This window comes from Panthera uncia, assembly GCF_023721935.1.
Source record: "Panthera uncia isolate 11264 chromosome B2 unlocalized genomic scaffold, Puncia_PCG_1.0 HiC_scaffold_24, whole genome shotgun sequence".
Taxonomy (NCBI): domain Eukaryota; kingdom Metazoa; phylum Chordata; class Mammalia; order Carnivora; family Felidae; genus Panthera; species Panthera uncia.
The window spans coordinates 75,759,726-75,786,035 of record NW_026057580.1 but is presented as its reverse complement, the minus strand read 5'-3'; the positions used below and the strand labels follow the sequence as shown (position 1 = coordinate 75,786,035).

Sequence of the window (26,310 nt, the reverse complement as noted above, 5' to 3'; positions counted from 1 at the left end):
TGTTGGTGGGAATGCAAATTGGTGCAGCCACTCTGGAAAACAGTGTGGAGGTTCCTCAAAAAGTTAAAAATAGACCTACCCTATGACCCAGCAATAGCACTGCTAGGAATTTACCCAAGGGATACAGGAGTACTGATGCATAGGGGCACTTGTACCCCAATGTTTATAGCAGCACTCTCAACAATAGCCAAATTATGGAAAGAGCCTAAATGTCCATCAACTGATGAATGGATAAAGAAATTGTGGTTTATATACACAATGGAGTACTATGTGGCAATGAGAAAGAATGAAATATGGCCCTTTGTAGCAACGTGGATGGAACTGGAGAGTGTTATGCTAAGTAAAATAAGTCATACAGAAAAAGACAGATACCATAGGTTTTCACTCTTAGGTGGATCCTGAGAAACTTAACAGAAACCCATGGGGGAGGGGAAGGAAAAAAAAAAAAAAAAGAGGTTAGAGTGGGAGAGAGCCAAAGCATAAGAGACTCTTAAAAACTGAGAACAAACTGAGGGTTGATGGGGGGGTGGGAGGGAGGGGAGGGTGGGTGATGGGTATTGAGGAGAGCACCTTTTGAGATGAGCACTGGGTGTTGTATGGAAACCAATTTGACAATAAATTTCATATATTGGAAAAAAAAGTATAGACTAAAAAATTATAAGAGAAATTAAGTCTGGAAATTTGATGTACAGCATGGTTATTATACTTAATAATACTGTATGATGTACTTGAAATGTACCAAAAGAGTAGATCTTAAATGTTCTCCCCACAAGGAAAAACAAACATAGTAATTTTGTTAGGTGGTGAAGGTGTTAGCTAACTCTATTGGGGTCATTATCAATTCAGCAGTTGTATGTCTTAAACCTACACAATGTACACAATGTTAAATAATATTTAAATAATAATATTTAATGTTTTATAATAAATAATAATATATTAATGTTATTTAACGTTGTGTAGGTTAAATCTGTATAAAACTGGTGGGGGGGTGAAGGCCAATGAGAAGAATTCTTTTGTGGTGATGGAAATGTTTTGCATCTTGGCTGTGTCAATATTCTGGTGGTGATAGAGTTTTGCAAAACATTACCATTAGAGAAGCTGGGTAAGTATACATGGGAGCTCACTGCATTATTTCTTATAACTGTATGTGTATCTATAATTATCTCAAAAATTTAATTAAACAAAAGGAAAAAAGATCAGTTGACCATTATGGGTAGGTCTGTTGTAGATCTTTATTCTGTTCCATTCATCTATTTTTATGTTAATACCACACCCTCATGAATATTGCAGCTTTATAATAATAAGTCTTGAAATCAAATATTGTAAGCTCTTAACTTTCTTAAATTTCCACAGAAATTTTAGAATCAGTTTGTCAACTTCTAAAACATCTGCTTGGATTTTAATTTGGTTTGTGATTAATCTATAAATCAGTGTAGAGACAAATGATATCTTAATAGTGAAGTACATCTCTCTTTTTTAAAAAATAGTTTTTCATAATGTTTTAGTGATATTTTATAGTTTTCAATGTACAGATCTTGCCATGTGTATTGTTAAAGTTTTTATCTCATGGATATAAATTATATTAAAAAAATTAAATTTGTAATTGTTTACATGCGACACATAGAATTATGATTATTTTTATGTTGCTCTTGAATTGTGCAACCTTGGTAAAGTTATTTTAGTAGGTTTTAAAAATTATTCTATTAACGTGGTAAGTTGCATTCCTGTGGTAAACCTAGGTCATATTATCCATATGTCTATTTTAATTGATTTTGTTAAGAATTTTTATATTTATGTTTATGAGGGATGATGATCTGTAGTTTTCTTTTTCCTGTTTTCTCTGGCTTTGATATCAGAGTAATATTGCCGATCTCATAAAATGCGTGGGGAAATGTTCACTCTTCTGAGTTTGTGGAAGATTGGTGTTAATTCTTTAAATGTTCAGTGGAATTCTACAATGAAACTGTTTGCCTAGAGATTTCTTTTTTCAGGAGTTTTGTTGTTGTTTTTAATCTCTACATTCAATTACTCTTATAGTTTCAGAGCTATTCAATGATCCAGTTCATACTGGATGCATTTTGATAGTTTGTACTCTTTGAGAAGTTTGCCCATTTCACTGGTGGTTCAATTTGTGTGTGTAGAGTTCCTCCTAATAATTCCCGTTTTTTTTTTTCTTCATATCTACCGGATCTGTAGTGATATCTTTTGTTTCATTCCTAATATTGGTCATTTGCATCTTCTCCCTTTTTTCTTTTTCCGTCTAGCCAGTTTTGTCAATTTTATTGAAAGAATTTGCATTTTTTTGGCCCCATTGACTTTTGTGTATTTGTTTTCATGTTTTAAACCTAGTGGATTTCTGGGCTTCTGGGTGATTCAATCAGTTAAGTGTCTGTTTCAGCTCAGGTCATGATCTTGCAGTTCATGAGTTTGACTCTGTGCTGACAGCTCAGAGCCTGGAGCCTGCTTTAGTTTCTGGGTCTCCATCTCTCTCTGCCCCTCCCTTATTCACACTCCGTCTCTCAAAAATGAATGTTAAAAAAAACACAAAAAACAAAAAAAACCTAGTGGATTTCTGTTCTTACCCTTGTTTTCTTCCATCTGGTTTCTTTGGCGTATATTTTGTAGTTTCTGAAGATGGGAGTTTAGATCACTGAGTTGAGACCATTTCTCTAATTTAATGATTTAGTGCTATAAATTCTTTTCTTGGTCCTGTGTTAGCTACATCTCACAAATTCTGATATATTTTCAATTTCATTCAGTCAACCTATGTATTATTTGGAAGTGTGTTTTTAAAATGGTGGTACTGTTTTAATGTGAATTTCTGCATTTGCTGCGAAGTGTATTTTAAATCTTCTTAGTTTATAACATGCTTTATTATTATTCTTCAAACCTTCCCTTACTGTGTTTCTCAAAAATTTTTCTCTTGTACTGTTTTATCTTTTCTTAACATTTAGGTAGAAACTACCTATAAAATTACTACCTGATGTAATAAGTAGTAGACTCACTTTTGGTAATTGTTATTTTCTCAAAAAGTTTGCAATTTCATGTAAAATTTTAGATTTATTGATATGCTGTATATACTTTAAATACAGTAAAAACAGTATTTTAACTGTTTTAACTATTTAACAGTAGTTTAATGTATTTACTGTTTAACTATTAAACAGTAGTTTAATGTATTAACTATTTAACAGTAAAAACTGTTAAATACAGTTTAAAGTATTCTTTGCATATATATGAGAGAGAGAGAGAGAGATGCAGTCTCTTTTGCAACTACCCAACTTTGATGGGGAAAGCAGCCATAGATAATATATAAAAGAATGAACATGGCTATGTTCCAATAAAACTTTAATTATGAGCCCTGATTTTTAAATTTCATATAATTTTCCTATGTCATAAAATATTTTGTTTATATATGCCTATCATTAAAAATGACAATTATGGAGACTTTTTTCATCTAAGGCTTTTATAACAAGGTCATATCATTATATAATAAAACCATATTAAACAAAGTTATAAAATTCGACCTGAAGTAGAGTTTTAAAAGATTTTGTAAAAAAATCATATTGTGAAGTCTCAACTAGCAAGGCAGCCATTGTACCTTTATGATGTTTTAAAAATTTATTTCATTTCATTTCATTCATTCATTCATTCACTCATTCATTCATTTATATTGAGAGAGAGCACAAGCATGAGCTTGTCCTGACACGGGGCTCATATTGTATATGTGTAGTATATATATGAGACTACAAATATTTAAAACTGGGGCTTGATCTCATGACCTGAGCCAAAATCAAGAATCAGACACTTAACTGATTGAGCCCCCCAGGCACCCCTGTACCTTTATGATTTTGCATAGAATATAAACAATGCTTTACTATTAAAGAAAAGGAACAACTAATGAAATTTAAAAATTGCTTTTAAGTTTACCTATAACATTTAGTTGTGTGTCAGATTTTGTTCTTCTTTTTAATCTTTTATGAGTTAGAGTTAAGGTTCAGTAAGGAAGACTATCATGCTGCTGATTTGGTAATTCTTTGTTACATTTTTTAAAAAATGAGGTATAATTGACATTTAACATTATATTAGTTTCAGGTGTATAACATAATGATTTGATATTTGTATATGCTATGAAATGGTCACCATTATGTCCAGTTACCATCTGTCACCATACAACTGATGAAAATAACTTGAAGCAGTTCAGACTTCAGTCTTGGCAAGGCTAAAAGAGAATCTGACAGAAGTTAGCATAGGATTATTTTGTACCAAATTTATTTTGAGAGACAGAGTGAGCGCAGGAGGGGAAGAGAGAGAGGGAGAGAATCCCAAGCAAACTCCACGCTGTTAGCGTAGAGCCTGACACGGGACTTGATCTAATGAATCATGAGATCGTGACCTGAGCCAAAATCAAGAGTGGGACACTTGACCGGCGTAGCTAGCCAGGCACTCCATTATGAAACTTTTAATATTTACTCTTTTAGCAATTTTTAAATGTTAATGCATCTTTGTTATAAGGGAAGCTGTTCTTTTTTTTCCTTTATTTCTGTTTGCTCAGTTTCATAGCTCAATTTTGATTTGTTTTCCAAAGAGTTTAGATCAAGGGAGCTACAAATCAGAAGAATAAATTTTCATGTTGTTTTGTGTATATTCATGGAAGTATTTGGTAAGTGCTTTAGCAGTCCATTCTGCCAATGATTCAGGTGCTGTAAGCCAGGCAGTGTCATTATTTGCTTTTCTCTTCAAAACTATTGTTATTTGCTTTTCTCTTGCAAACCTACTTTTTCATTCTCTTTACTCTCTTTCTTGATACCAAGAAGTGTTTCAAAACAAGAAAAGCCTTCTCATTGGGAAGTTGTCAGCCATAGGGAAATTCTTTAGCAGAAGACATATCAAGAGTAGAGTAGTTCATCATCTCTTGCCTGGGCTTTTGTCGTTGTTGTTGTTGTTGTTGTTTTTACTTTTTTTTTTTTTTTTTTTTTTTTTTTTACTTTTTTGAGCTGTGGGCATTTGTCTTATTGAAATAGGAACAAGATATAGAAGGTAAACATAGCTTCAGTATTATAGTATCAGTCATTCCTGACATGTGGTAATCAGAAATGGAGGAACCTTTCTTAAGTCTTTGGAAGAAGAAACTATACCTGAGATTTTTTTTTGTTAGGTATGATAACAATATACAAAAACCATTATTTAAAATATCTGTCTACTGGCATCAGGATATTAATATATAACTCAATATATATGTAAAGTGTATATTCATTTTTAGTCATCAAATAAATGAAATGTTTAGTATTATAGCACAAATGGCTTACCAAATCATTAATTTGATAATTTCCAAATCTTACATTGAGTTTTGGAATTGTTGAGATGGTTTTTTATTTTGCTTATTAGCTTTTACTAGTTTTAATGAATTCCTGTTTGAGCTATAATTTGACAAAATAAATTTAATCAAGTGACTTAACCCACTAAATTGGTAGTCATTAAGTAATATGGAGTTGCAATAAGTAGAGACTTTCTCATAATTTCAGCAATATTGTTTATGGTGCGGAATTCTCTTTTAGCTCCTAAGAGCAGTTACTATCAAAAATGTTTTCAGCTCTTGTGATGATAGGATATTTTGTGAATACCTTATTTAGGCCATAGTAGAAGCAGTGTAACAATTTCCTTAAGAGCACATGCTCTTTTGTTGGGGTGCCCCTGTTTGAATTTCAGTTCTGCCAACTAAATACAAGCTGGTAGGTAGTTCTGAGATGGAAAATTTTTGGAGGGTTGACTACTTCAGGGAACCAACCAATCAGAAAGGATGCCGTTTATGGATGGAGCATATTGAAGGCCCCTTTTAATGTCAAGAAGTAACTCTTCATTTGTTGGATGATGGAGAGTTCTGAGGAGGGCCTGGATAGTGGAGAGGACCTTTGGGGGTTTGGACAACAGCTAGTTACCAACCACGGTAAAAACACTTCAGTACTGTAGCAACTAATGTATCTTTACTAGGGCATATGGCTGATTATCAGTCTGGGTTGTATGTTAGGCAAAGGAAAGAATGAAATTCAGAGAAGGATCTCTGACTAACCTGGCTATATATTGTTATGTGTCACTTACACTGCAAATATCTGCTCATCTGACAAAGTTATGTTCCCTGTTGTCTCCTGGTTTCTTTCCTTCCTAGTCTGTTCATCTTGTTCTGTCTTCTGCCTGAAACATCCTATCCTGGTATACTTGAAAACCATCTTAATTGAACGGGTTAATATAGGACTAGTTGATGTCACACAATTAGTGGTTTATTCAGAAATAGGTTTTGCCAGTAACATCTTTGGAAAACAAAGGATAAAAATGTCACTGAATGTTTGAATTCTTCTAAAGTTGCTTTGGAGTGTTTCTATAGGATTATTTATCCTGCCAAGGAATTTATGTTCCTACTTGATTTATCAATTGTATTAGTGTCCTAGAACTGCACAAAGGACACAACTGGGTAGCGTCCACAACAAATTTATTGTCTCACAGTTCTGAAATTTACAAGTCCAAAATCAAGGTGTTGGCTGAGTTGGTTCCTTCTGTGGGCTGTGAAGAAGAATCTGTTCCAGGCTGAGTTCTAGTGGCTTGCTGGCAGTCTTTTATGTTGCTGACGTTTAGATGCATCACTACAATCTCTGCTTTCATCTTCAAATGGTGTTCTTTCTGTATCTCTTTGCATAGAATTTGTGTTCAAATTTCCCCATTACACAGTTTGGGGAATCATACTGGATTCCCCAATCCTAATCATATTGGATTAGGGCTCACCCCAGTGACTTAATCTTTTAAAAAAAAATTTTTTTTAATGTTTGTTTATTTTTGAGAGAGAGACAGAGTGTGAGCAGGGGAGGGGCAGACAGGGAGACACAGAATCCAAAGCAGGCTCCAGGCTCTGAGCTGTCAGCACAGAGCCTGACATGGGGCTTGAACCCACGAGCCGTGAGATCATGACCTGAGCCAAAGTTGGACACTTACTGACTGAGCTACCCAGGCGTCCCCCCTCCCCCCGGGGACTTCATCTTAACTTGATTACTGTAAAGACCCTGTTTCCAAATTAGGTTACCTTTTGAGGTTCTTGGGGATTAGGACTTCAACATATCTTTTTGAGGAGATGCAATCAATCTCTGACTATACTAAGTCATACTTACTAGGGTTTTCTTTCTGTTTGTTTCAGAAATTTGAGGGTATTTGTCATATTGGCTTTTATCAGTATTGATTTGTTTTAAATCTTTGAAATTTCTCTTCAATTCTAAGCAGATATTTTCTAAATTGTGTACTTTACACTGGAGACCAGTAATCACCCAAATCATATGTACTTAAGTCATATTTTCTTTAAATATGTTTACTATTTTGTGAAAATACTTTTTTCTTTTGAAATTTTAATGTAATTAAATGTGATGTGATAGATGACAATTTGAAGTCAGCATACTACAGATACTGTTTTTATTTCCTTGTAGAAACCTTCCCAGTAATGTTTGTCTAGTCTAACCATGGTACATTGTTTCATTGTACTTCTTCCTAGGCAGTGAGTGATTAATATCTCACTTACAGAAAGCTTCTACAAGATGAGAATAAAATCTTGTATATAGTGTTGTAATAAGGCAGATTAAATATTCTATTGTCACTACTTCATTAGACTTGTACTTTTACTTCAGAACTTTCTTGAAATTCTTCAAGTTACGTTGTATTCGCAAGTGTGATTTCAGACAGTCTTAAAAAAACAACGGTTGAGTTTTCTCATTTTTTAATAAAAATCGTTGGGAAAATATTAGATGACACATAAATATTTCTTTTAAACACTTCTAGTGTACTAATAGTATAAATATATTTGTGCAGGTTTTGACCGGATCCTCTCGTCAAAGTTATTCACCTTCTGGCTATCAGGATTTCAGTAAGTGGGAATCAGTGCTGAAAATAAAAGAAGGACTGCTAAGGCAGAAAGAAATTGTAATTGATCGGTGAGTCTATTTTCTTATTTACTAAATATTTCAGGCACACAGAAATGTAGATTACTAAAACAAATGGTATCTACTACTTAGAGTTTAAGAAATACAATCTTACAAATACACTGTCTCATTTCTGTCCCTCCCTCATCCCACCCCCTTAAAGAACCCCTATCAGAACTGAGGGTTGGTGTGTTCCTTCTGTTTTCTACCATCGTTTCATTTATGTTAGAGTAACTCATTTGGAAACTCCACTGTCTTTTTTTTATATGTAGAAAGTTAGCTGCAATGCTAATGAACTGTCAGAGCTACAGGCTGTATCTCTGTGTTTTATACTTGGAAACTATCAAATTGGAAAGCTACTTTAAAGTGCTAATACTTTTAACTAGTGTGTGTTAGATATGAAGGCAAAGAAACTATGAAAATCATGAATGTTTAAAATTAAGTGACTTACAGATAAGAATTTTGGAAATTTGGGGGGACAGTTCAGAAATGTTGCATTTTTGAGTACCAAAGCTCTGAAAAAAAGTTTTTGTACTTAATAGACAGTCTCCTGATTATTTTGAGCAATGAACATTAATTTTTAATTATATTATCCTTGATGTATGTTAGTTCTACATAAGTTATGTATACTTTAGGGTTAGTTAAACCTGTGTGTGTAGTAATGGGGAAATTGAGGAGACATTTTTTTCTTAATGCTAGTTACTACTTATTTTCATGTGCTTATTTGAGATAAAGTAGTAGACATTTTAGCCTTAAAATTAAATCCCAGTTCAAATCTTTCAATATATTTAGGGGCGCCTGGGTGGCTCAATCGGTTGTGTCTGACTCTTGATTTTGGTTCAGGTCATCATCTCACAGTTGTGGGCTCAAGCCCCACATCGGGGTGTGCGCTGTCAGCACAGAGCCTGTTTGGGATTCTCTCTCCCTCTCTCTCTGCCCCTCCCCCACCTGTGTGCTCACACACACACTCTCTTCCCCAAAATAGATAAATAAAACTTAAAAGATATTAAAAAGATAAGTATATTTAATAGCTGAAGTTGCAAAGATTTTGCTTAGGAATTTACCATTATTAAGCAGTATCTACTGGAGGGTAACTAGAGCACGGATATCTGAACTTTTTTTCTCTACTATGTTCCCAACATCTTGAACAGATCCTGGCACTTAGTATATGCTTAATGTTTGATACTTGTGAGGCAGGAGGGGAGAAAGACTTGAGAGACAAGTTGACCAGAGTAAAGCCATTTTGATTTTAGGCTGACTCTTAACCTGAAGGTCAGCAAGTCATAAAAAAGAGTCACAAGATCTGACTCATAGAAAACCACAAGACCCCACTCCCTCCGGCGGTAAAAGCCACGTAGGTTGGACATTCTTAAAATTGTTCCCTGTGGGTAATTCCAAAACTGTAAAACAATGGAAAAACCAAACTGCCCAATGTGAATGAAAAACCCAAAGTTAAAGAGTACGCTCCTTTCTGTATGGTTAGCTAATTTTATAACAAACTTGTAAAACCCTTTGTTAGAGACAAAGAGGAGCCGTCTGCCTCACCTGGGAGGAGCGACCACTACGTTGTCTGTGAAGTAGCAGCTTTCTTGTTTCTACACTTTAATAAATCTTTGCCCCTTTCTCTAAATGGCTAGCTCTTAAATTCTTTCCCACACAAAGCTAAGAACCCTCTTGGCCATGGGCCTGACACCCTCCCTCTGGAGGCCTTGCCCGTCTGACATCACTTGCATATTTGATAAATGAATGAAGATTCTAGAAGATAGTTTTGACTGAGTTTATGAAAAGGCTGTATAAAAGTATTAGATATTTTTAGTACAAGTAAATTTTGTAAGTGGGCAATTATAGACCCTGATGGACATATATTTTGTACACTTAGAAATTTAATTCACTGTACATACTTGAAATTAATATTTTTTAAGCAGACTGAAATTCAGAATTTTATTAATATGGGTGTACTCTCCCTCAAAACAATCAGAATCTATTGACTTTTATTATTTTTTAAACACCATTGTAATTACTGTTCCACTGGGTATAAATAAGTTAATAGGTATCTTAGTTCATTTGGGCTGCTTTAATAAAATATCATAGACTGGGTGGCTTACAAACAACAGAAACTTATTTCTCCTTGTTCTGGAGACGAAGAAGTCCAAGTTGAAGGCACCAGTAGAAGATTCATTGTCTAGTGAGGGTCTTCTTTCTGTTTCATAGATGGCTGTCTTCTTCCTGCAACCTCACATGGTAAAAGAGGTGAGGGAGTTCCTTGGGGCCTCTCTTATAAAGGCACTAATTCTATTCATGAGGACTCTGCCCTCATGACCTAATCATCTCCCACAGGCCCCTAATCTCCTTATACCATCACATTGGGCTTTGGGATTTAATATATAAATTTTTTGTTCGGGTGGGGCACAAACATTCTATGATAGTAGGAAATGCATATAATTATCAACATAATCTATTAAAAAATATATATTTCCCAAGTTTGTATCCTGTAGAAAGGTACTAAGGAAATAATCTAAAATAATGCAAGTTGCTCAATTTCGCATTTCTTTAGTCGCATTTACCTATGCAGCTCCCTTCTTATACCGAGTTTTAGAGCATGAGGCTTCAGTGAGTGAATGTATTTAAAAATCTTAATACTGCCAGATGCATGGGTACCATCAGCAAATAGTAGCCACATACACATGATTTGCAAATAATAGTTTTGTTTCTGGGCTTGTTTCTCCTCAGTAGACTCCAGCCCCCTCACAGAAGAGACTGTTTCTTGTACATTTTATTACTCATAATAGGTACTCACCAAACATTCATTAAGGGGAAATAACTTCATTTTAATGGAAAAGAGGTTAAGGTTGCTGGTTAGCCTGTGCTGTTACTGATACTAGTAGTTCTTATAATTGCTCACCTTTTGCTACTGGATTGATCAGATAAAATTTAGGGATAAGTCATTGTACTTGAGACTGATCCAGAGAGGCCACCCTTAAACCTTCTGCAATGACACAGTGAGTTAATGCTATTAGTAAATGACACTGGCAGGGTAGAGGGGAATTCTCATTTTATCGTTACTTATAGTTTGCAATATGTGTATTTGCTATTTAATTGTGTGTGGAAGTAAAATCACATAAATGTATAAGTAAGCTTTTAAAAATCAGTAGTGCATTCTTTGGTGTAGTGTGGATACTTATTTTATTGAAATCACAGCATCCTTTTAATTGCTTTACATGCTAAGGTTTATGATCAGAATCTTAAAGCAAGGCCTAGATGTATATACTATGGTTATTAAAAATTATTGGAACTCCATCCTTATGTATTTGATCAGTTAACATGTGAGATTTTATTGATGGCAATTTGTAGTACATGTCTTTTACTTTGAGAGGGACTCCATAATGCAAGAATAGTTATTTTTCATCACAGGTGTTGAAGTGAGGTTTGGTTACATTTTTTTTTAATTTTTTTTTTTTAATGTTTATTTCTGAGACAGAGAGACACAGCATGAGTGGGGGAGAGGCAGAGAGAAAAGGAGACACAGAATCCGAAGCAGGCTCCAGGCTCTGAACTGTCAGCATAGAGCCTGATGCGGGCCTCGAACTCACAAACCGTGAGATTATGACCTGAGCCGAAGTCCGTCGCTCAACTGACTGAGCCACCCAGGCGCCCCAAGATTTGATTACTTTTATCAACTGCTTTAAACATTTAGATAGTTTTAATAGTTCATTTCTAGCTAAGATATTTTGGTTGTTTATACCTAAGCATATAGTATTATAGAATCAATTTCTAAATTTACATTTGACCTTGAACAGCGTGGTGGTTAGGGACTCTGATCCTTCCGCACAGTTGAAAATCCATGTATAGCTGTTTACTTCCCCCAAACCGAAGTGCTAATAGCCTACTGTTGACCTGAAGCCTTCCTGATAACATAGTCAATCAACACATATATTGTATGTATAACATACTGTAGTCTTAAACTAGAGAAAAGAAAATGTTATTAAGAAAATCATAAGGAAGAAGAAATACATTTAATGGTATTATATGTTATTTGTTGAAAAAAATCTGCTATCAGTGTATCTGCACCTTTCAAACTTTTGTTGTTCCAAGAGTCATATTGTAGTTCAGTCCCACCTTCTGTACTGCAATTCAGTTTTGACACTAAATACCCTAAGTTAGCATCAGACTCCACAGCTTTAAGGGCACACAGTCCCCAACAAGACTGCCTATCTTCAGATGCCAGTCTGAAGGTGGCATCACCAGAATATCCACACTTCTAACCAACTGGCTACAAATCTGGTGAGTTCCCAGAATTTTTATTGGAGTTTCATTGTGTAGGCAGGCACAATTGATTAAATCACTGGCTGCGTGATTGAACTCGGTCACCAGGCTCCTCCTCTCCCTGGCGGTTAGATTGGCTCAGAGTCACAGACCTCCAGTAACATGGTTGGCTTTCTGGTGAATAGTCCCTCCCCATCCTAAAGCTGCTATCTAGAGCCTGTGAGTCACCTCGTTCTCATAAATACGAGAGTTTTCCGGGGGGCTCATTAATAATAAACACTCCAAAGATTTAGAGTCTCCTTCCCAGGAACAAAGGCTGTTTCTTTATAACTCTTTATTATTGATTCTCTATTATTTGTAAAATCTTAAGATTTGCAGATACATATGTAAGAACCCTTTTAATATACCTTGGGAGTATTTTCAAGCTATACACTTAGCTTTGTTTGGCAGGCCCACCTTTGGAGAAATTGAAAATTCTGACTAGCCCAAGAAAAATTAATACAATCCATCCTCTTTTTTTTCAAATTAAAAAATACTAACAAAGTATATTTAGAAGTATATTTCGAAACTAAAGCCCAGGGTCATATTTCATATTGTCCCAAAATGTGTGAAAGCTGATTTTATTTTTAAATTTTTTTTTCAACGTTTTTTATTTATTTTTGGGACAGAGAGAGACAGAGCATGAACGGGGGAGGGGCAGAGAGAGAGGGAGACACAGAATCGGAAACAGGCTCCAGGCTCCAAGCCATCAGCCCAGAGCCTGACGTGGGGCTCGAACTCACAGACCGCGTGATCGTGACCTGGCTGAAGTCGGACGCTTAACCGACTGTGCCACCCAGGCGCCCCTGAAAGCTGATTTTGGAAGCCAAGGGTGAGAAGACAGGTTCTTCAAAAACTGTTTTATCCCTTGTTTACAGTACTAGAGGTAGTTTGAAAAATGTGAACTAATGAAATAGAGGATACATTTATATACATGGTTGTAGGTTTTTCCTTTTATGTGCCCTCTTTTGAAACAGATTGGGAGAAAGGAAATGCATGGAAAATTAAAAGAATAAAATCTCAGGGTGCCTGGGTGGCTCAGTCGGTTAAGTGTCTAGCTCTTGATTTCAGCTCAGGTCATGATCATTCTTGTAGTCGTGAGATCAAGTTTCACATCGGGCTCCGTGCTGACCATGGAGCCTCCTTGGGATTCTCTTTTTCCTTTTCTTTCTGCTCCTCTCTCTCTCTCTTTCTCAAAATAAATAAATAAAACTTAAAAAAAGAATAAACTCTCATCAGTCTTTCTCATTCCATCCTAGATCTTTTGCTACCTGTCCCTTTATTTCAGTTCCCCCCTCTCCTTTTATTTTGGTAATGCATGAGGGGTGTCTCTTTGATAACCATTTCTGTTAAATTATTTAAGATGGTATATTGCGCATAATTCATTTGGTGGTAGTATCCATAATGGCTTCAGAAGCCATTAAGGATTTAAACAAAAAAATTTTTTTAATGTTTATTTTTGAGAGAGAGAGACAGAGTGCGAGTAGGGGAGGGGCAGATAGAGAGGGAGACACAAAATCCAAAGTAGGCTCCAGGCTGTCAGCACAGAGCCCAACAGGGGGCTCGAACTCACAAACCGCAAGATCATGACCTGAGCTGAAGTCGGACGCTTAACCGACTGAGCCACCCAGGCGCCCCAGCCATTAAGGATTTTAAAACTCACAAGGGAAACTATTTTCAGAAACCAAATTTAATTAGAAAAGAAAAGGAACCTTCTCAAAGGTAACAGATACATACTTTTGCTTTTTTGTATTTTCTCAACTAGAGACTGAATTTGTGCATGTTCTTATTTGTTCCCTGGATCAGGGACAGGATCACTGCATTTCTAGGTAGGTCCAATATTTCTTTTAGTCACATAGTTGTTGTAGCAGCTCCTTGATTTCACAATTTTGACCTAAATTTTTTAAATATATTTTCTGATTTAAAGGCCATATTTATTAAGTATTCTACCTGATTCCTTTTTTGTTCTGTTGTAATAGTCCCTACTCTGGTCAGGACCTTACTGTCTGTTTCAGTCAATTTTTGGCAAAAGGAAGGTCTGGGACTCACTGGGTACCAGCTCTCACTTTTTTTTTTTTTTTTTTTTAATGTTTATTTATTCTTAGAGAGAGAGAGAGCAAGAGCAGGGGAGGGGCAGAGAGAGGGAGACACAGAATCTGGAACAGGCTCCAGGCTCCCAGCTGTCACCACAGAGCCCGACAACGGGGCTCGAACTTACAAACCGTGAGATCATGACCTGAGCCAAAGTCAGACGCTTAACTGACTGAGCCACCCAGGTGCCCCTCACTTTTTTTTTTTTTAACTGTGAAGAAAAAAAAAATCACATAACATGAAATCTGTCATTTTAACACATCTTTAAGTATGCAGTACAGTTTTAGCTTATGCATAATTTTTTACAGTAGAGTTCTAGAACTTTTTCAGTTTGCATGCCTGAAACTCTGTACCCATTCAGCAACAACTCCTCAGGTCCTCCTCACCCCAGCCCATGGAAACCATCATTATACTTTTCTGCTTCCATAAGTTTGACCACATTTTTTTGATAATGTAGGGGAGGAAAAAGTTTTTCTTGACCCTTTAGGGCTCCCTGGCTGGATCTTGAAATTAAACTGACAAAACAGATGAACAGTGGAAAAGCATACAAATTTATTTAATACAAGTTTTATGTGACATAAGAGCCTTTATAAGGAAGTGAAGACCCATAGTAACTGACCTATTTTATGCTAAGCTTGTTGAGGAATGGATAGTCATGGAAGAATATGATAGATTAAGAAGTATGAGGTAATTGTGTAGTAAACTGGGAGAAATTTAGCAAGGCATTTTTGGTAGGATTCTTCCTTGGGTCCTTTAGTCTTCAGAGATAGGGATGTACCTTTCCTCTGGGTTTGGGGGGGGGGCACCTCCCACTTGAGTGTTTTGTGACCTGTTTAGGGAAGAAGGGCAAGGATGGGGAGGAGGTCAGAGTGACCTTGCTTTTGTTATTTCCTCAAAACCTTTGACTTAAAACATTCAGTATACCAAGGTGCCATATTTTGGGTTAGCATGTCCTGAACCCAGTCAAATCCTCCTATAAGTGGAATGATGCAGTATTTGTCCCTTTATGACTGCTTATTGCACCTAGTATGACATCCTCAAGGTTCATCCGTGTTGTAGCATATGACAGAATTTCTTCTGCTTTTTAGACATTGTATGTATATGACATTTTTCTTTATTTATCCATTGATGGACATTTAGGGTGTTTTCATCTCTTGTCTATTATGAATATTACCTTTGTTTTTGAAAGATATTTTGGTTGATATGTAATGCCTTGATTGGCAGTTATTTTCTTTCAGCACTCTGAAGATATTCCATTGCTCTCTGGTTTCTCTTGTCATCCACAAGTCTTCCTGCTGCCATATTGAATTTTGTTATTTTTTGGATGTAATCATTTTTTCTATTTGTTCTCAGCTGTTTTGCTACAATGTGCCTATTTGGTATTTTTGGAGATTAAAGTACTTCTGATTCCAGGTTAATATTTTTCATCAGTTTTGGAAAATTCTTCGTCTTTTCTTTTCAAATACTCTATTGATTTCTCTTTATATTTTTACTAGGACTGCAAAATATCTATGTTAGACAATTATCACCATTTCTCATGTCTTTTTCTTTTATTAAGGAAAGTAGAGAAAAGGGAGGAAAGAGAATTAATTAAATGTTTAACTTAAGACCAGTAAAAGAAGAGTAAACATAAAAGAGAACAAAGGAAATAATAAAAGTAAGAGCAGAAATTAATCAAACGGATAAATCTCTTAGTTCTACTAATCAGGGAAAAAGAAAGATTCAAAATATTAGTAATAAAAAATTATGGATTTCAAGTCAGTATTATAAACTTACATCAGCAAATCTGAACACACAGAAGAAAATGAATAATTTTAAAGGAATACCAAAATTGACTTGAAAAGAAATGGAAAACTTGCATAAATAAGTAATGTTCAAGGAATATAATCAGATGATGTTAACTAGATATATTGAGGTGGTGCCTGGGTGGCTCAGTCGGTTGAGCATCCGACTTCGGCTCAGGTCATGATCTCGTGGTCTGTGAGTTCGAGTCCCGTGTCGGGCTCTGTGCTGACAGTTCAGAGCCTGGAGCCTGCTTTGGATTCTGTGTGTGTCTCTCTCTCTGCCCCTCTCCCGCTCATGCTCTGTCTCTCTCTCTGTCAAAAATAAATCAAAACATTAAAAAAAATTAAAAAAAGATATATTGAGGTGGTTATTTCACAATATATACACATCAATGTGTTATACTCAATCATTGTTATATATTTGAAATTAATATGTCATATATCAATTATACTTCACTTAAAAAAAAGTATAATCGACAATCATAAGTCTTCTAGATCCAGATAGTTTTAGAAATAAGATTTGCCAAATTGTATCTTTAGCGTGTTTTGTTTTCCTTTCCCATTGAAAAAAGGGGGGAAGTGCCCGAGTGGCTTAGTTGGTTAAGTGTCAGACTTTTGATTTCAGCTCAGATCATGATTTCATGGTTCACGAGATCCAGCCCTAGTGTTGGGCTCTGTGCTGACAGTGAAGCCTGCTTGGGATTCATTCTCATTCATCTTCCCTCCCTCCCTCTCTCTCTCTCCCTCCCTCCCTCTCGCTGCCCCCATCTTTCTCTCTCTGCCCCTTTCCCACTTGCCTGCTCTCTCTCTCTCAAAATAAATAAATAAACATTTTAAAATAGTGGGGCTTTTTTTGTTTTTGTTTTTTGTAGATAGCATATAGTTGAATCTTTCTCTTTATCCATTTGGACAGTGTCTGCTTTTTAATTGGAGTTATTTAGACCATTTACATTTTGTAATTATTGATATAGTTAAGTTTAAATTTCCTGTCTTGGCTGTTTGTTTTCTAATTGTCCCATCTGTTCTGGGTTCCCCTTTTCTTTCTCTTAAATTAGTATTTTTTTTTTTATAATTCCCTTTATGTCCTTTGTTGGCTTATTAGCTATAACTCTTTATTGAGTTATTATAGTGGTTGCTATAGAGTTTATAATATACATCTTTAAAGTGCAGTAGTCTACCCTCAAGCATTACTTTACCATATACTGCTTCATGTATAAACATAAGAATCTTATGAAAATATACTTCCATTTTTCTTCTCCCAGTCCGTGAGATATTTTGTCATACATTTTACTTCTACAAAGATGATAAACCCCACAGGACATTATCAGTTTGTTTGTTTGCTTTACGCCATCTGTTGTCTTTTAAAGATATCTAAATAATAAGAACAGTATATTATGTATTTGTCCATGTAGTTACCATTTTTAGTGCTCTTCTTTTGTGTGGATCCCAGATTTTCATTTAGTATTGGTTTCCTTTACTTGGAGATGTTCCTTTATCATTTCTTATAGTTGAAGTCTGCTGTGATGGATTCTTTGAGCTTTTTAAGTTATCAAAAAAGTCTCTTTCACCTCTGTCTTTGATGAATTCTAGGTTGGTAGTTTTTATTTTGCTTTAAAATTACCTTGGGCAAAAAATTCTGTAGATTGATACCTTTTAAATTTTCATACTTTAATGTAATACTTTAAAGTACTATTGTCTTCTTGTTTGTATTATTTTAGATGAGACATCTATCCTTTTTACCTTTGTCTTTGTGATTGAACTTATCTTTTTTTCACAGCCTTCTTTTAAGATTTTATCTTTATCACTGATTTTAAGTCATTTGATTAAAATGTTCCTTGGTTTAGTTTTCTTCTTGTTACTTGTGCTTGAGGTTCTCTGGTATTCTTAGATTTGTGGATGTACAGATCTCGTTAAATCTGGAAACATTTTGGCCAGTTTTCTACAAATATTTTTCCTGTGTCTACCCCCCTTTAGAGATTCTAATTATATATATATATATATATATATATATATATATATATATATATATACATACATACATACATACATATATATACATTCCTCTTAAAGAAATCCCACAGCTCACTGATGCTCAGGTCATGATCTTGCAGTTCATGGGCTCGAGCCCTGCATCCGGCTCTGCGCTGACAGTGTGGAGACTGCTTGGGATTTTGTCTCTCTCACTCTCTTTCTGCCCCTCCCCTGCTCTCTCTCTCAAAATAAATCAATACACTTAAAAAATAAAAATATAAGTTATATTATCCTGCTTCTTTGCATGCCTGGTAATTTTTGATCAAGCGCTAGGCATTACAGATTTTAACATTTTTTGGATGTCACATGTGTTTGGATTCCTGAACTTTGTTCTGGAGTCAGAATTGCCCTTTGTTGAAAAGTGCTGCTAAATGATGCCCTGTGAATTATGAAGTTTTCCACTGTGGCATTTGAAAGCAAGCACACTTCTAGGACCCGTGTAAGCTTCAGGCACTGTTCATTCTTATCTTTTTGGTGGACCACCACCTGCCATCCTCCCCCACATATGCACTTTAAGTAGCTCCTCATGTGTTTATTCATTAGTACTCAACTAAATATTCAGGGTGACTCTGCACTGTGAGCTCTGATTGCCTTGGTTTCTCCAGCATCCCAGCTTTGTCTTTTCAGTTCAGAGAGAGGCCTCTTTCCCTGTGTTGGGTAGGGCCTGCAGCAGTAGGCTCTGGCAGTCATAGAGCTCACCTCATTTGTTGCCCATCCCTCAGAAGTCACTGTTCCTAATTAACTGATGCCCAGTGTCTTGAGAGTCATTGTTTCCCGTATTTTGTTCCATTTTGTAATTGTGTCAGGCAGAAAGGCACAGCTTGTGTCTATTACTCTGTCTTGGCCAGAAGAGGAAGTTTAGTTTTCTTGGTAAAGCTTGAAATTCTTTGACAAGTGTCGTGACTCTCCTAGTTTATCTGTTTACTATTTTTTTTTTTAACATTTATTTGTTTTTGAGAGAGCGCTAGGGGGGCAGGTCAGGGGGGGCAGAGAGGGAAACACAGAATCCGAAGCAGGCTCCAGGCTCTGAGTTGTCAGCACAGAGCCTGATGGCAGGGCTCAAAGCCAGGAACAGCAAGATAATGACCTGAGCTGAAGTCGGATGCTTAACCAACTGAGCCACTCAGGAGCCCCTAACTGTTTACTATTTTGTTTTCTATTTGAATTTTCTTTAAGGATAGTGTATCTAAAAAATTAAATGGCTCAGAGTAGAATAAGTTCTCTGATTCAGTCTGAAACTTATAAGCTAACTTGCTCCAAAAGTTACTTTGTGAGTAATTTTGGAAAATACCAAGCTATATGTTTACCCACATGTATGCTTACTTTTTCTTAAAAGCCTTTCTTCCTCATAACCTTATGATGAGACTTGTTATTAAAGGATTTTTGAAGATTGTCAAAAATACATATAAAGCTCTTAACAGGATACCAGCTACATAACCGTTTTCAAATATAGTTGACCCTGAACAACACAGGTTTGAACTACATATGCCCACTTATAACATGCATTTTTTTTCCAGAAAATACAGTACTATAAATGTATTTTCTGTTCCTTATGATTTTCTTAATAACATTTTCTCTAGCTTTATTATAAGAATATAGTATATAATACATAGAGCATACAAAATATGTGTTAGTCAACTGTTTACATTATTGGTAGGGCTTCCAGTCAACAGCAGGCTTTCGGTAGTTAACTTGTTGGGGAGTCAAATATTATATGCCGGTTTTAACTGCATGACAGGGCAGGGAGGGTCAGTGCCCATAACCCCCACATTGTTCAGGCATCAACTGTATATAAGGGTACATATTCACAAAAGTTAAATAACTTGATTGAAGTAAGCTATGAGTTGCTGAGGAAAGATTTGAACTTCAGTGTGTCTGTTTCCAACATGAAGTTCCATTAAAGTGAAACATCTGAGCTTTCCAAAGATGCAAACTCTGTCACCAGGTGAGTTCTCCATCATTGGAGATGGTTATGTGTAGACTGTGTAACCTAGGATGTTGCTGAGAAGATGCAGGCCTAGAACAGCAGTTAGGATGATACTTGCGAAAATACCTTTCATCTCTGACAGTGAGATTCTCAGAACTGTCAGTGTTAAACAGAATTTGCATGGATGAAAATAATGGGTTTTAAGGTAAAGGCATTCTAAATTGAGGACATAACATTTATTATATTAGGTAACCAGAAGAAAGGAAGCAAAACATGACTTTGTTATTACTAAGAAGGATAGTCTACAAAATACTGTATTTTATAAAACGCAAGAAATACTCTACAGTATAAATACCCTTTCTGTATTCGGCATAACCCATGGTGTGGTGGTTTTTTAAATTTCCCTATTATGAATGTTAATATTGATAATACTCTTAACTCTTACATTAAATTATTGGAATAAAGTTCTACTCTTAAATGGTCTCTTAGAAAAGCATATTCTTTATAATGTCTCCTCAATTTATGTTTTGCAGGCAGAAGCAGCAAATTAGCCACTTACACGAGAGGATAAGGGATAATGAAATATGGGCACAACATGCCATGTTAGGACATTATGTGAACTGTGAAGATTCTTTTGTGGCTAGTTTGCAGGTAAGGTGTAGAGAATTTTGTAGTTGTTGTTTATTAATAAAGTATGTGTTAATTATATGCTGACCTTGTAATATTAGGATGCTTTTTAATTAATCATGTTCATGTTTACATACATAGTAAAAGATGTCCCAAGAATTGTCTTCTAGATGTCAGGTTCACATCCCCTTCTAGATGTCAGGTTCACACCCCACACAGGAATTACTGCTACCAGTTTCTAGTGTATCCTTCTAGAGTTGATATGTATCACTAGCAGATATAAATGTATTTTATTCCTCTATCTTCACAAAAAGTATCAAAATATATACATTATCCATTCATCTTGCTTTTCTCCTTTATATTACATAAATTATATAAAATGCAGTGATTAAAAAAGCAGAGAAAAACTCAGAAATACAGAGAACAAACTGATGGTTGCCTGGAGGAATGGGCAGAACAGGTGAAGGGGAGTGGGAGTTACAGACTTCCAGTTATGGAATGGATAAGGCATGGGGGTTAAAAGGTACAGAACAGGGTATGCAGTCAGTGGTCTTGTAATAGTGTTGTATGGTGACAGATGGTAGCTACACTTGTCGTGAGCACAGCGTAACAGATAGACTTGTCGAATCACTATGTTGCACACCTGAAACTAAAGTAATGCGGGTCAACTGTACTTCTGTTAAAACAATTTCAGTGATTATTTCTATGTCATTACAAAGACAACATCCTTTTCCTTTGCTTTTACCGCTGATTGATTTCCCATTTTATGGAGATAGCAGAATTTATTCATCTTGTCCCTACTAGTCAGAATTTGGGTTGTCTCTTGTTTGGGGCTACTATGAATAATGTTGTGGAGAATAAAACACTGTTTTGCTCATGCGAGTGTTTTTAACTTAAATTCTCTCTAGTGAAATTTATAGGTATTATAAGAGTTGGTTACTTTTACTGATGTTGTCAAATCGCTATTGTATTAACACACTGTGAGATTTTTGCCTTTCTAGTGGGTTTGCATAAAGGGTAGGATGGTGGAGTTATCTCCGTAGTTTTAAAAAAATGTTAGAATTCTGTTAAAATACATAATTTCTACCATCATAGAAAGATAACATAGCATCATAGAACATAAAATCTACCATCATAACCGTTTTTTTTCATCCTAACCATTTAAAAAAAAATTTTTTTTTAACGTTTATTTACTTTTGAGACAGACAGAGACAGAGCATGAACGGCGGAGGGTCAGAGAGAGAGAGGGAGACGCAGAATCTGAAACAGGCTCCAGGCTCTGAGCTGTCAGCACAGAGCCCAACACGGGGCTGGAACTCACGAGCCGTGAGATCATGACCTGAGCTGAAGTCGGACGCTTAACCGACTGAGCCACCCAGGCACCCCCATCCTAACCATTTTTAAGTGTGCAGTTCAGTGGTGCAAATACACTTATAATATTTTGCAACGATCACCACCATCCATTTCCATACCTCTTCACATCTTACAAAACTGAAATTTTGTACCCGTTAAACAGCAACTGTCTATTCACCTCCCCAACCCCTGGCAACTACTGTTCTACTTTATGTCTCTATGATTTTGATTACTCCAATCATCTTGTGTAAAATAAATCATACGGTATTTGTCTTTTTGTGACTGCCTTAATCTACTTAGTATAGTTTCCTCCAGGTTCATCCATACACTAGCATGTGTCAGAGTTTCATTCCTTTTAAAGGCTGAATAATATTCCATCATTTGTATATCACAGTTTGTTTTATCCGTTCATCTGTTGACGGGCATTTTGTCTGCTTCCACATATTAGCTCTAGTAAGTAATGCTGCCATGAACATTTTTTATATTTATTTGAACATGGGTATATAAATATCTCTTGAAGACCCTGCCTTCAGTCCTTTTGAGTATATACCCAGAAGTAGAATTGTGGGATCATATAGTAATTCTATTTTTAAGGTTTTGAGGAAGCACCATACTGTTTTCCATAGTGACTGTACCGTTTTGCATTTCCACCAGCAGTATTACAGGGTTCTGGTTTGTCCACATGGCACCAACACTTGTTATTTTTTGTTTTGTTTTTTGATAGTAGCCATCCCAATGGGTATGAGGTGATATCTCATTGTAGTTTTGATAAGCATTTTCTTAAAGATTAGTGGTATGAGCATCTTTTTATGGCTTATTGGCTCTTGGTATGTCTTCTTTTTTTTTTAATGTTTATTTTTTGAGAGAGAGAGAGTGGGAGGGACGGTGGGAGAGGCACAGAGAGAGGAGGAAAGAGAAAAACTCAAGCTCTGTTGGCAATGTCTTCTCATTCACAGAAATTTTTTTAAGAATTTTTCTTAATGTTTATTTATTTTTGAGAGAAACAGAGAGAGAGGGAGACACAGAATCTGAAGCAGGCTCCCGATGCGGGGCTCGAACTCATGGACTGCGAGATCATGACCTGAGCCAAAGTCGGACGCTTAACCAAGTGAGGTGCCCAGGCGCCCCGATGCACAAAATTTTTTTAATTTTTCAAGTCCAGTTTGTCTACTTTTTCTTTTATTGCCTGTGCCTTTGGGGTAATATCCAAGACATATCGCCAAATTCATTGTCTTGAAGCTTTTGCTACATGTTTTCTTTTACGAGTTTTATAGTTTTAGGTCTAATGTTCAGCTCTTTGACCTACTGTGAGTAATTTTTGTATATGGTATTTGGCAAGGGTCCAGCTTCATTCTTTCCATGTGGATAATCCTGTTTTCTCAGCACTATTTGTTGAAAAGACTCTTTTCCACATTGAATGGTCTTAGCACCTGATCCAAAATCATTTGACCGTGTATGCCAGGGTTAATTTCTGGGCTCTATATTCCATTCCATTGGTCTATATATGTCTTTCATTATCCACACATTATTCATAACAGCACCACACTGTTTTGATCACTGTGGCTTTGTATTAAGTTTTGAAGTCTGGAAGTGTGAGTCCCCCAGGTTTTTCTTCTTTTTAAGATTCTTTAAGCTATTTGTGGTCCCTTGAGATTCTATATGAACTTTAGGGTGGCTTTTTCTCCTTTTGCAAAATAATGTGATTTTGATAGGGATTGAATCGAATCTGTAGATCACTAGATCACTTTGAGTATTATTAACATCTTCATAATATTAAGTTTTCCAAACCATGAACATGAAATGTATTGCCATTTATTTATGTCTTCTTCAATTTCTTTCAGCAGTGTTTTGTAATTTTTATTATACAAGTCTTTCACAAACCTCCTTGGTTAATTCCTGAGTATTTTATTCTTTTTGATACTGTCATAAATGGGATCGTTTTCATAATTTCCTTTTCAGATTGTTCATTGTTAATGCATCATAGAAATGCAACAGATTTTTGTGTATTGACTTTGTATCCTAATACATTGATGAATTTACTCAATAGTTCTAACAAGTTTTTTGTGGAATTGTTAGGATTTTCTACATGCAAGATTATATCATCTGTGAACAGAGATAGTTTTACCTTCCTTTCCAATATGGATGCCATGTATTTCTTTTCCTTGCCTAATTCCTCTGGCTGTAACTTCCAGTATTCTGTTGAATAAAAGTGGGGAAAGTGGAATCCTTGCCTTGTTCCTGATCTTAGAGGAAAAGCTTTCAGTCTTTCACCATTGAGTATAATGTTTGCTATCAGTTTTTACTATATAGCTTTTATTATGTTGAAATAGTATTCTTTCAATAGTTTTCTTCCATTCCTAGTTTTTGTGTTTTAATCATGAAAGATACTGAATTTTGTCATGTGCTTTTTTGACATCAATTGAGATGAGTATGGGTTTTTCCCTTTATTCTGTTAATGTGGTATATTACATTGATCAGTTTTCAAATATAGAACCATGCTCACATTCCAGGAATAAATTCTACATGGTCATAGATTATAATCCTTTTAAAATACTGCTGCATTCAGATTGTAACTATTGTTGAGGATTTTGGCATCAAAAGATACTGGTCTGTAGTTTTCTTGTGCTGTCTGGCTTTGGTATCAAATAATGCTTGCTTCATAGAATGACTTAGGAAGAGTAGTTTCTTCTCTTTCGGTGTTTGGAAAAGTTTGAAAGGGATTGGTGTTCATTTTTTTCTTTCTTTGTTTTTGTTTTTAACATGTTTGGTAGAATTCACCAGTGAAGCCATCAGGTCCAGGGCAAGGGCTTTTTTAAAGGGCAGAGTTTTGATTAGTGATTCAGTCTCTTACAGATAGGTCTGCTCAGATTTTCTGTTTCTTCATGATTTAGATCGAGGTTTTATGTTTCTAGTAACTTGTCCATTGCATTTGGTTTATCCAATTTGTTGGCATACAGTTAATCACTCACAGTACTCTGTTACAATCCTTTTTATTTCTTCAAAATTGATATTAATGTCCCCATTATCATTTATGATTTTAGTAATTTGAGTTTTTTTTCCTTAAACCATCTAGGTGAAGGTTTGTCAATTTTGTTGATTTTTTTTTCAGAAAACCAAATTTTGGTTTCATTAACTTTCTCTATTTTTATTTTCTCTATTTCATTTATCTCTGTTTTAATCCTTATTATTTCATTCCTTCTGATAATTTTGGATTTCGTTTATTCTCCTTTTTCTAATCCCTTAGGTTGTTAAGTTAGGTTGTTGATGTAAGATCTTTCTCGTTTTCTTCATATGGTTTTAATCTGTTTTTCTCCTGAGTGATGTTGAATTTCTTTTTATATATCTAAGGCCCCATTCATATTTCTTTTCTGTGAAATGTCATTTCATATCCTTTGCTTGTTTTTCTGTTAGGTACTGGTTTTTTGCTTACTGATTTTAGAAGCCCTTTGTCTTATAATTTGATTTGAAAATACATTTTCTGAATTTGTCATAATATTTTCTGTCTATGTCATTCTATTTCTTTTTCTTGTATCTATTACTTTCTATCATGAAGTCTCTATAATTTTAATGAACATTTTACAAATAAGTTCTGTCTTCACTAATGGACCCATTTAACAGAACAGTTACTAAACATCCACTGTGTTAAATTATGAGGTCACAAAGGTAAAGAATAGTTCCTACCTTGATGAATCTCAAACTACATTGGGAGAGACTATATAGGTAAACATGTTTACCTATTCCTTCAAAATTTGTGTTTACTGTAGGTAAAGCAGTGTGTAGGTGCACAGAATAGAAATGTGAATGAGGTTAGTTTTGCCATTGAGAGTACAGTCTAATTGGAACATAGACAGAGGGTCTTTGAGACCTTATAACAAAATTTATATGGCTGGAAGGGTGACTTTCCCCAATTATTACTTTTTTTTTAAAGAATTTATCTTAAAAATTGTTTGTATGTTTTTCTGTATTGACTTTATGATTGGCTTATTTCCCAAAGAATATAAACTATTGGCATTTTTATTAGGGTCAAAAGTGAGAATTCATAACTTTATAGAGTTATATACTTCTATTTGTGGAATTTTTTTGTCTTCCTAATTAAGGTCTTTATTTCTTGAATTAAATCATTTTAGGTGGGATTTTTTTTCTTCCATTGTATTTTCAAACTTGTTTACATATGTTCAAGGAATTGGTGTATTAAAGTCAGGAAATATTGAAGACCAACTAATTATCAGAATACTTGAGGCAA

The 26,310-nt window shown here is 35.3% G+C and overlaps 1 protein-coding gene across 2 annotated transcripts in view; it reads left to right on the top strand.

Annotated features, from left to right (window-relative positions):
* Positions 1-26,310, top strand: part of CEP85L (centrosomal protein 85 like) — a 154,503-nt gene that overhangs the window by 74,283 nt on the left and 53,910 nt on the right. For both annotated transcript variants that reach the window (XM_049654252.1, XM_049654251.1), the window contains exons 4-5: positions 7,843-7,964; positions 20,621-20,738. In XM_049654252.1, the coding sequence (XP_049510209.1) occupies positions 7,843-7,964; positions 20,621-20,738 (240 nt within the window). The remainder of the gene's footprint in view (positions 1-7,842; positions 7,965-20,620; positions 20,739-26,310) is intronic.